Here is a 12,106-nt window from a genome sequence, read left to right as displayed (position 1 = left end):
TTACATTTGCTGCCGGTAGGGGCGTCTAGATTTCTAGGCTACATGCGATCAGAAAGACAGGACAAAGGAGAGGCTGGGCTGTCACACACTCAAATTTTTGACCAGAAATTGCAATCAACAGAGATGGAAAATCTGGCTTCAGTAAGCAAAAGTCCTACCTTGTTCACCTGTGCGCCTAAAAGAGGTGATTTCACTAATTACCTCATCTACCTCGCGAGTTGAGAGTTGAGATGACAAGAATCAGCTGCATGGTTTTTAGTGGAACAAATATGTGTCATAATTAGTTTTTCAAGCCGTTTCCCCGTCTCTGCCAGTCAGTATAGTTATTCTGATGGAAATCTTAATCCCTGGAAGATCTACTTCCCAGCTAGGGATGATGACATGCCCAGAAACCCACTGCACTCCATGCAGTCGTCTGGGTCTGCTGCTTGTAGAACAGTGAAAAGAGAGAAAGGAAGAGCAAACGAAGGAGGGGAGAGCGAACACTTCAGTCGGTCAACACAGGGGTCTCTTACTCATTCTTCTCTCTCATTATTTTTCACACTTTTCAAACACGATACTGGCTCCAGTGCACCTCAAGACAAAATATCCATATTCAATGTTAAGATGCAGTATAGCCTACCTCAAGACAAGTTCATTGTATACACCCTACCTTGAACAACAGCACATATCTTGAAGACAAATTGTAAACACATCAAACATTTAACTACAGTGCACCATAAATTGTACTGAGACGTGAAACCTTTAAAGGCACATCTCGAACCAAACATGAGTGCGATCCTTAAAGAGATTTAGACACAACTAAACAAGCTTAGACTCTCTGCTGACTCCACTGAATGTTCACTGTTTGATCAAATTTCAAAATATGGGTCTGGGATTAGAATTAGTTTGCCGTCATCCCCAACATCAGGCTAATGGGGCTGGCCAGAGTGTAATCTGGAGAAATTAGCAGATTAGGTGAGAGGGCTTCTCTATGCTCAGTCACTCTGCAAAATGGGTATTCTCAAATTGTGTGTGTGTGTGCATGTGCTTGAGCGTGTGCGTCTGTGTGTGTCTGTGTCTCCAACTGTTCATTAGAAATACTTTAATTGGCCTGATTACAGTCGAGGGACAAATTCATAAATCATAAATCAGGTCATTCAAATCTCATGCAGATGTGCACACAAATAAGCCCATGGAAGAGAGTCAGGGATGAGAGGAAGAGAGAGAGGGAGGAGAGGATTTGGACTGGTCTTGGTGTGAGTTAAGGCTGGGTTCAGACTGGATTTGGTGTGGGTTTGGCAAGGGTTTTGTGTTTAGTTATAGGGATATGTTTGTCCTGGGCATGGACTGGGTTTGGAACATCAAAATGTGAGACCATTTCCTGTGCCAGCCACTAAGCAACACTGACTCACCTTAATGCCGAGAGAGCTGAGATTGGCGACTGCAGTTGCCTTGGTTACTAAACCATTCACCTGTGCGGTGTGTGCTTTGGTCATTTCTAGGTCGTGTTTTGGTCGTCTGCCAAGTTTCCGCAATTTTCTGTTTACTTGCTTCTCCTTCCCCTTGTCCACTGACCTCATGTAACATGGCAGTTTTGTTTAGGTTTGTATGCTGTTCAGCGAGGCTGAGGTGGACTGGACTGACCAATGGGATTATGGTATGACTTTACATGTTGGTTTGGGTGGGAGAAACATGGCAAGCATATCTGCAGCACCCTACACACACACACACACACACACACACAACATTGCTATCACAGGCTAGAATACGCACACCCTAGTTCAATTCCTAGTCAGCAAAGATGGTTAAAAATGCAAAACTCAGTGAAAGAGTTTCTCTGAAAAATTCATGTTGTGCTGTTCCTAGGATGCTTTCAGGGAGATCTAGTGACATGCTTAAGCTGTTGAGCATGATAGGAGTGTTGTGAATTGTTTATCTTCTCTCCCTTTCCCTCTCCCTCACAATTGCTATCTCCCTCTCTTTGCCCCACACACTCACACACACACACACACACACACAGAGAGAGAGACAGTTAGCCCTGCATATGAATATGTTTCCAGAAACGAGCATTCCACCGAGCGAGCAACTGCATACTATAGGCTATATCACTGCACACTTGGACGTGCAGAACTCTGTGAAACATGATGTTTTGGGAGGAGGGAGGAAGCACGAGGGAGTGTTATCCCTTTCCCCTGTGTGTCTCAACAAATAACCATAGCTGTAAATAACCTGGGAAGTGTTGTCATGGGCCAGGAACTTTATATTTACCATTATTGAACGGAATCGGAACATTCTGAGTTTAGAACAACAGCTAATCTGGGTAGGCCTATAAGATCCTTCATTAAGTTTTTTTTTTTTTCATTGTTATGTTTTTAATAGTAGACATACTTTTGGATGACAGGTTATTTTTGTATATTCTTACATTTTCTATACATGATTTCGATGGGATTATTTATAAGTAGGTAATTACTTATTTATTATAAGGCCATTCTTTGTGTTGCCTGAAACCACGCCCACCTCTCCCCAGAGTCACCCCAGCGCGAGGTAGGAGGAGTCTCGTGCAGTGTGTTTTGTGTCCTGGATGAGATCGACCGGATTATCATTATAGAGACCAGCGTGTCCAGCCGTAGCCTACGAGCGGGCTGGAGCTGCGAGACCGGGATCGGGATGTAGCAGGTGCCACATCACTGGGGCGATCCGCGAGACTATGCCCAGCGTGGATTTTACGGGGGAGAAAAGTTCATTCGAAGTTGAGCGAGACAGAAACCGAAGCACCTGCGACCGAATGGTAGGTTAAACCCGTTTTGTGCCGAGTTTCAGTCAACCATGGAATTTATGCAGATGTAGTCGTAACTGAACCCCTGGCTTGGTCGAATTCTGTAAGACCACACTCTGCTAGATAACGTTGAGGTTTCGCCTAATATAATGTTACTCCATTCGAAGGAAAGCCGTCCCAATGTTTTACAGTAGGCTAGGACTGACAACACCAATCTGCTGGTTGCAGTCAGCCTCAGGCTGGGTTGTTCAACTGTTGTTTATGTACAATGTCTGAAGTCATATGTCGAGATGACTCATTAAACATTGAGGAAGCCTACGACAAACACGTATAAATAAAAACTTTAATTGGCTTTTGCCTACCGGCTTAAATGGAAGCCTTGGGAATCTGTCTGCCTTTAATTTATAGCCGTTAAAGACAGCAGCTGTGAGCGACCATTGTATTTACAAACCACGACTGTGGAGCAGATGCCGGCGAGACCAAAACCGAGTAGGCTACGCAATCAAGACTGGTCAGGCCGGTTGTGTGAGCCGGGGCATGCATGCTGTTTGCGCTTGATTTGAAGTTGATTTGGTTGCGCGTGCCTCATAGCGGAACGCAGGCAACTATACCCTGACTTCCTCGCTGAAGGTGGACGCCTACACTCCAACATATGCCAAGCATGCAGCATTCATCATTCATACTCAGCCCACTCGTTTGTAAGCTCGTCCGGGACTAACAGCCCGTCTGTACTCTGAGTGAGTTTGTAGGAGTTTTTGTTTGCGAGCCTGCACGTGCAAATTGATTCAGGCAGTAATTGATATCTGTCAGAGTCTTTATTTATAAATTAAATCCCAATCATAATGGTTAACCGATTATCTCTAAATGTGTTGGCTTTGTTTGGAATGCAACTGTAAAATGGTCTGTATTCAAAAAGACACTCACATAGCCATACATTTCATAGACACACACTACCACGCGGTGCACTTGTCGTATCGGAGGGACGGACGGGGCGCGAGGGCATTCTGTTGTGGCCTACTGAGCAGCAGGCTCGCTCGTTGTCACGGTAACACACGGACCCCCCCCCCCCCCCCCCCCCCCTTGATGAATGCCCTATGGTTGAATGCGGATAGCACACGCGCATCAAACTCGCGCATTCATTCACTCTCTCTCTCGCTCCACGTCTGTCTTTTGGTCTTCCCCTGTCTCCGCCTGTTACTTTAAAGTGTCCATTTGTATGTTTTTTTTTCCAATTAGTGCCATTGTAAGTGGTTTAGGTTTTAGCGTCTGCTAAGAAAAATAAACAATGTTGCTCTGAGTAGTTGCCTATTTACAGTTTGGTTTGAGTTTTTCTTCTGTCAGTTTTGTTGGTCTTTTTTTTTTTTTTTTTTGGTTCAAATGACAGAGGGGATCCGGTTTCCCAGATTGCAGTGCCCACACACAGAATCCTGCCAATGTAGTATTGTGTGTGTGTGTGTGTGTGTGTGTGTGTGTGTGTGAGAGAGAGGAGGGTGAAAGAGTGTGGATTAAATGTACTAGCTTTCCAGGAAAGCTGGTGTCATGGCATATCGGACTGTTGACCAGAATTTGAATGGGTGCCAGAATTTTAACAGTGAGCAGTGTGTATAGTGTATACGTGTCTGGTCAGTATGTGTGTGTGTTTGTGTGAGAGAGTGTGTTTATGTGTCCATGTGTCTTCTGTCTTGCCAATGTGGAATATTCGGATGTTGATTGCTGGCTTAATTAAATATTGTACACACACGCACATAGAAACACACAAGCTCATATAACTAGAAATGGCAGTTTCCTCTCCCATGTGAGAGAGCCCGGGGTTATTGGGGCATTTCACTTAGCTAGCTTTGGAGCGCTACTGGTAAATCATTGTCGGGGTTGGTCTTCAGAAACAGTATTTGCCACCATCAGCCCCTAGTCATCAGACTGAATAGCTTTGGCTGGTTAAAAGATATGGGCAAAAATCAATGGGAAACGTGTTAAGTGTCACACAGGTTACTAGTGACATGTCCCAGAATAATGTTAAGAGGACAACTATGCAGTGTAGTAAAGTTACTGTATCTCCCTCTCGCTTTCTCACGGTGTGTGTGTGTGTGTGTGTGTGTGTGTGTGTGTGTGTGTGTGTGTGTGTGTGTGTGTGTGTGTGTGTGTGTGTGTGTGTGTGTGTGTGTGTGTGTGTGTGTGTGTGTGTGTGTGTGTGTGTGCGTGTGTGTGTGCTCTTTCATATCGTTTTCATCACATTACCTCCAATGTGGAGTTGCTTTGACAGGATTACTGAACTCGCTCTCTCTCTCACACACACACACACATGCACAGACTTCCCATTCACACCAGCTGGGACACTTCTCATCCCTCTCACTCACGCTGAAGGACAGAGCTGTTAATCTGCACTGGAGAGAGGGGATTAGAGCGGTAGAGAGAGAGAGAGAGAGAGGGAGAGAGGGAGACGAGAGGAGAGAGAGGCAGAGGGAGAGGGAGACCAGAGGAGAGAGAGGCAGAGTCACTAGAGTGAGTGAGATAGACAGAGGGACAAACTGAAGTTGTACCAGTCTGTCAGTGTTTTTTGTATTGTGTATGTTATTTGTGTGTGTGTGTGCGTGTGTGTGCGTGTGTGTGCGTGTGTGTGCGTGTGTGTGTTTGTGTGCGTTTGTGTGTGTGTGTGTGTGGTAAAAGTCCTGTAACTATGTGATCCTATATTTATCAGTGTAATTGTCTGCACTCGTCTTGTTTTCAAACAGCCTTTGCAATAACAACTGTGTTGATGAATTAAATTAAATTTCATGTATTTCTGGTCAGGTGTTATTGGCACAAGTATGTGTGTGTATGTACTGTATGCGTGTGTGTGTGTGTGTGTGTGTGTGTGTGTGTGTGTGTTTACAGTTTGGGTGTGGTTTCATATGCAGGTCAGCACATGCAGAACAAACTCTGGCAAACCAGGAATAGCTGTGACCATAGTGTTTGTGTTTCCATAATATTAGATGTAGTGTGTGTGTGTGTGTGTGTGTGTGTGTGTGTGTGTGTGTGTGTGTGTGTGTGTGTGTGTGTGTGTGTGTGTGCGTGCGTGCGCACACATCACTATATAATTCTAAAGGTGAGGATGTGGTTCTTTAAAGGTGTAACAGGTTGCGCTGTGTCATCATGAAAAAATGTTCTGGGACTGACTAGTATACACACAGTGGAAAAGGCTACGCCTCGAAACAACCCTGACATCATCATGATTGGTCGTCCTTCTCCCCGCCGTGAGGGCTTTGTTTCTGAGTTGTACGGCGATGTAAATATATGGTTTATATTATTTTTTTACTTTAAACATATTTCTCATTTACGTTCACATTTATTTATTCATTTATTTAGCTGACACTTTTTTCCAAATTGATTTTCGATGCCTTCAGGTACTGTGGAGTCAGACTGCTGTTTGTATTTGTAATGGTTGGTGGATGTTTGTGTCTACAATACCTTCAGGTACTACAGAATCAAGCCATCATTTGTATTTGTAATGGTTTTTAGATGTTTCTGTCAACAACAAGCACCATTGTCACATCATAGCTGTGCTGGGTATGTCCCTGTTAAAAAACGTGAAGAATTGCGAATGATTAGGTATACTTGTGAGTATTTGATATTAAGCGATCATGGATTCTCTGTATTGAAACAAAATGGTATTGATGTTTAGTGTTGTATAGTAGTTACAGATCATGTACGTAGGAAAATAGAGTGTGTAGTGTACACAAACAAATACACAGAGAAGCGGGCTACTACTTGTGGATCACTTAGAAAGGGCCCCTTTAGTGTTAGCTTCACTGTGTATTTATAGTGATTTACTGTAAAAGAGATGGGGATTAAGAGAGCTGTAATTGTTTGGTCTGGCAGAGGATCGGACTTAGTGGTAAATGTTTGTGGTAGTCTCTCAGAGACAGGACCGAGGCTCGTGTTTATGACCATCAGACAGAGGAATTAGTTTGCAATGCAAAGATGTGTGCATATTTTACAAGCTGATTATTATTTTTACCATATATTTGTATATATACAAATATGTTATTACATATTAGGCTATTGTCTGATATGTTGTTATAATTGTATTATTAGTAGTAGTATTATTTCATATTTTTTTCATAAAGCTTTTCATAATGGCGCACTGTTCCCTAAAGCCACTCAGAGTACAGTGTAGAGTTATGTTCCCATCTGTATGTGTGCTTGCTGAGTTTGAACCCTTCCCTTTGGTGCTCAAAAAGCTTGAAAAACAAGAGGGCACAGCACTCAGTGGTCTATCGTTCGTATTGGCAAAACTGGAGCCTGAGGCTGTGCAGTGTAGCGAAGTGCTTTCAGGAACCAGAGCATTGTGCATAATTAGACATTTGTCCAGGCCTGTCTGTCTGCCCAGAGATGACCATATCTGGTTTAGATCTCTGTTTTATTTCCGTCCTCTTCCTGTGGCTTCACTTTTGACAGAAGGAGCGTACACTGTCCAACACGTCTTTCTCATAGTCATTCGCTGTTGACACTGTACTGTCCATGTCCCAACACAGTTTCAGGAGCCTGGGGATGAGGTTGTGGCAGCGGGAGGATTGTATTTATTCTGATGCCACAGATATCTGGAGACTAATCAGTTAGGATGATGGTCAATCAGGAAATGCAATCAGGAATCACGTCAATCAGGAAATCAGGAAACGCGTCACCTGGAGGATTCACCCATATCTCTTACTAGACAAAGAACTGAAGTATCCTAAACTTAGGTTACAAACAAAAGGTGTCTGTGTGTGTTTGGTGGGGGTGGTGGGGGGGTGTTAGGGGATCGTTGATCAGAACGACCCTATCTTGATACCTGGCCAAATGTTATGCTAATAGAATAGTGTCTCACTTATTGTGCATTCTGTTTATACATGCTTGTGAAATGACGTAACTTCCTTGTTGTAAGAACTCTCTGTGAATTGGTGGTCCTTTGATTTGTATGGGAGCGCTTCTCAGAATCTCATCAGATGAGTTTGGGGGTGAGCCTGCTGTTGCGCCATTTTGAGTAACCTTTTGTTTTTTGGTCATCTTACTATTCATAAGACGAGCCCTTCGGTCAACTACACCATTACAACGCTAGTCAATGACAATGGTATGGTGTGAAAGCCATTATTCTCATGCACCCAGTATCTATTGACTGAAAGAGTCACACCTGGAAGTAACAGAGGTGTCTAGAAAGTCATTCTAATCTAAATCTACATAATGCATAGACCAGATAATGGGTCCATCTTCATGAATGAACTTACTACTTGATGGTATCTACAGAAGCGTGACATGACACTGTCATGAAAACAAAAGCATAAACATAAACAAGTCATAAACTCCTCTGTCGATAAGTGTCATTCGTTTTTTGTCATGACAAGTTAGGGTTAGAGTTATAGTTAATGAGTCTCTATGTGTCATGATGAAGGTGTAGATACAAGCGTCTGCTAAATAGCATAACCATAACCACATCCATAACCTTCAACAAGTAAAGTGTTGCCCATAAGAGATACACAGTAAATTTACAGGAAGGATTCTGAGTCACAACTCTTTCAGGGAACAGCGATAGAGTCGCGCTCACGCCCGGTGCCTCATCACATCCAGGCTGGTTGATTGAGGGTAAATGGTTAGGGAGTGACTTTAGTGGCTTGTCTGTCTGTCTGGATGTTGGCTAAGCTTTGTTTTGCTAGAATAGTAATGGGAGTCAGGATTTAGTATACAGGTGATTGGAAATCTGAGCAGCCTAAGGGGTTAAGGAGCGCCACTGAGTGACCACACCGGCTAAGGGTAATGGTTAGCCGTAAGGCTGACCGACTGATTGATAGGGGCACTGATAACGGAAACAGGAAGCATGTGGATTAACGTCCGTAATGGCTCTTTGGTGTAGTATTTAAGGTTTAAGGGGATAGTGTCTCCTGTCCTGACTGGCTCAGTGGGGTAGTGTTTAAGGCAGGGAATGGTGTCTTTTGACCGGCCCATCAAGGTAGTGTTTAAGGTTGGGCATAGTGTCTCCCGTCTGCCTCTTTGAGACAGTGTTTAAGGTGGGGTATAATAGCAGCCTTGGTTGCGACGGTGAGATAGAAAATGGTAAGCAAACCATTTCTGTGGGGAAAATCTGCAAAATAATGCAGAGAAGAAAGAAATCACAAACAGTGCATCACAGAATCGAATCGTGATACTGGCTGTACTGTAACACAATATGATGTGATACTATCACAATATTTGGGCAACACATTCACACATATTCTTTATATAGGAACAATATTGTACTGTGTTGCTCAAATATTGTGATAGTATCACATCAGCACCTCTGTGGCAGGTAAGTGAGTGAGCTTTTCCTCTTCCTCCGCTGGAATTGTTGGTTTAACACAGCGATAACGATATATGAGCCTATCCAGGGAGGGGGGGGGGGAGACCTGAATCAGCACAGTTTGCGGTCAGGGACAGACCCACTTTATCCTGCAAGCATACACACACACACACACACACACACATACACGCTGGAGTCAGCCAGAGGGTCCAGTCAGAGTCAACCACGGGCATGTGGTGGGACTTCACTTGTTTTTGGAACAACGTCCCATTTACTCATTTACTACATAGCCTAATACTTTACATAGTGTATAGTGTATGTGGTTATTCACTATATGGTACAGTATATAGGTTATAGCTATAGGATATGGTGGTTATGGTGGTGGTTATTCAATCTACACTCTCAAAAAGGATGGGTTGGAAGTGGAAATAATACATTGATATGTTAAGGTAAGAACAGCACAGTTTGTGTCGTTTCCGACACACCTTGTGTTATTTTCAACCCATATTGTGCAACGAATAACAAAAAGCAATGTGTTGGAAACAGCACAAACGGTGTTGTCCTTACATAAACAGAAGGGTAACAGCCTCTGTGCTCTCTCTGGACTGGGCCACTCATGAGGGGAGCACATGGTGAGGACTGTGTCCATCAGCTCACACACACACACACATACATGCAAAACACATCACACACACACACACACACACACACACATACATACATACACATACACGCAAAACATACACACACACACACACACACACACACACATACACATTCACACACATATAAACACACAAACACACACAGAAGAGTAACTGGCATCTGGGGTTACTCACACAGGAGCACACATGCACACACACACACACACACACACACACATACACATTCACACACATATAAACACACAAACACACACAGAAGAGTAATGGGCATCTTGGGCCACTCACACAGGAGCACATTCTGGGGACTGAGCCTATCAGCAGTGACACTAACTGAGCATGCTCAGAACGCACAGATTCAACAGATTAAGGCCAATTTCAGAGTTGATTTGAACACTATTGTGAGTGTCAATATGGCCCCAGTCGCTTAAACTCTACTCTGATAATTGCTGAGTGTCTGAAGCTTGTCTCTCTGTCTTCAGATCAAAATGGGACCATAACACTTACACTATTAAATTCAGCCATACAGAGAGTCTAGACCAGGGGTTTGTTGGCCTCCACTATAATCAAATGGACCAGACGTGATACTAGGGAAGCACGCTCGAAGAAATTAGACAATTTTTACATTCTGTGTACAGCCTCAAGCCCGGCGCCCACCGGACACGGCGTTTCGACGGTCTGGGCTTGACGCGCAGGATTTTAGAGTAGTTTTCTATCTCTGTGTGGCTGCTGCACGGCAGACTTTTCCAGTGGGCTTTACTCGCTTTACGTTAAACACAATGGATTTCTAATTTTTTTCTGTCGCGGCGCGCCGTGTACGTGTCTGGTGCGCGTTAGCCTTCAGTCTTAAAGATTTTTTGGAACGGAACACTTCAAAGTACAGTGGTGGGATTACTGTGTAGAGGTTGAATTTAGAGTCCAAGAGATACAGAGTGATATGGCAAATTACCGTTGACTTGTTTATGCATCCTGTCGTTGGGCTTGGCTGGGCTATGTGGTGCTGTGATGGTGAAAGGCGGTGAGATGCACAGGATTTGGCCCTAGACAAGCCATCTTATAAGATAAGACTTTTTTAGCATCTGTGTTTTTGGTCATCACAGTGTACTTATCACACATACATACACACACACACAAATACGCACACACAAACACACTGACTTAACGGGCCTTATCTTAAATCCACCGCATCTGGTTTGAGGTTCAGCGTGTGGTGTGTTATGTTGACCTGGAGATGACAGCAGGCAATGCCCACGGAATGTTCAGAGCCTCGGAATGCTACGGTGCCCGGTGTGTTTATGACATCAGAGCGAGGTCACTTCCTGTAATTGGCAGCTTTGATAGTACCACAGTAGCATGTATCATAATCTCCTCTTCTTATTCTCTTCACTGTTCATTCTCTTTGCGCTGTTAATCTCTCCTCCTGTTCCTCTCTTCTGCTCACTCGCTGTCTGACACACACACACACACACACACACACACACACACACACTTACGAGTCTCATTGTGTAATAGCCTTAATCCAGGGAGGCCAGAGCAGGAGGGCTATAATCGTATATGTCACACACATACTCACGAGCACACTGAGACAGAAACACACACACACACACAAAGTGCCACCTCTGACATTTCTAGCCCGAGTCCCTCTCCACCAGTCTGCTTATTCCTAATCCGAGGCGGGAATGGAGGGAGATGGCCTCAGCCGTGTCTCTTCTCTCTCCTCCTCTCCCCTCTCTTCTTTTCTCCTCTGTATGAATGGATAAATTATGCTGCTGGTGTGTATTTGAGAGTTGTGAGACACACAGTTTCACACCGTGTCTGTGTGTGTGTGTGTGTGTGTGTGTGTGTGTGTGTGTGTGTAGAAATACAGTCTCATTCTGTGTGTGTTTGGGAGACATTAAAAATACAGTGTCAGTGTGTCTGTGTCTGTGTCTGTGTCTGTGTCTGTGTCTGTGTGTGTGTGAGTGAGACTTCCTCTCCAGAAGATGACTCAGACAGCCGTGGAAAAGGGTGTAGAGGAATAAAGACAGAGATTGATTTAGAGAGAGGGAGCAAGAGAGCTGTATGGTAGAGTAGAGGAATAGAGTGATAGAAGGAGAGAGGGAGAACTGTGGTGTAGAGTAGAAAAATGAGAGAGAGAGAAAGACAGGGAAGGAGAGAGAGAATGAGAGGTGTGGTGTAAAGTAGAGAAATGCAGAGATAGAGAAAGACAGAGAAGGAGAGGGAGAGCTGTGGTGTAGAGCAGGGAATGGACAGATAGAGAAAAAGAGAGGGATAGCTGGGGCGTAGAGTAAAGGAATGGAGGGATAGAGAAAGATAGAGGCAGAGATAGAGGAAAGTGAGAAATAGCTAGTGAAGTTCATCCTAAAGTGTTTGGGGTGAAAAGGACCATATGTGTTTAGT

At 44.0% G+C, this 12,106-nt stretch overlaps 1 protein-coding gene across 1 annotated transcript in view; it reads left to right on the top strand.

Annotated features, from left to right (window-relative positions):
- Positions 1 to 2,584: 2,584 nt before the first annotated feature.
- tmcc3 (transmembrane and coiled-coil domain family 3) overlaps positions 2,585 to 12,106 on the top strand; it is a 22,467-nt gene continuing 12,945 nt past the window's right edge. The window contains exon 1 of the mRNA XM_062517515.1: positions 2,585 to 2,770. Coding sequence (XP_062373499.1) covers positions 2,690 to 2,770 — 81 coding nt within the window. The 5' untranslated portion in view covers positions 2,585 to 2,689. The remainder of the gene's footprint in view (positions 2,771 to 12,106) is intronic.

This window comes from Sardina pilchardus, chromosome 17, assembly GCF_963854185.1.
Source record: "Sardina pilchardus chromosome 17, fSarPil1.1, whole genome shotgun sequence".
Lineage (NCBI taxonomy): Eukaryota > Metazoa > Chordata > Actinopteri > Clupeiformes > Clupeidae > Sardina > Sardina pilchardus.
This window is presented reverse-complemented; position numbering and strand designations above follow the sequence as displayed.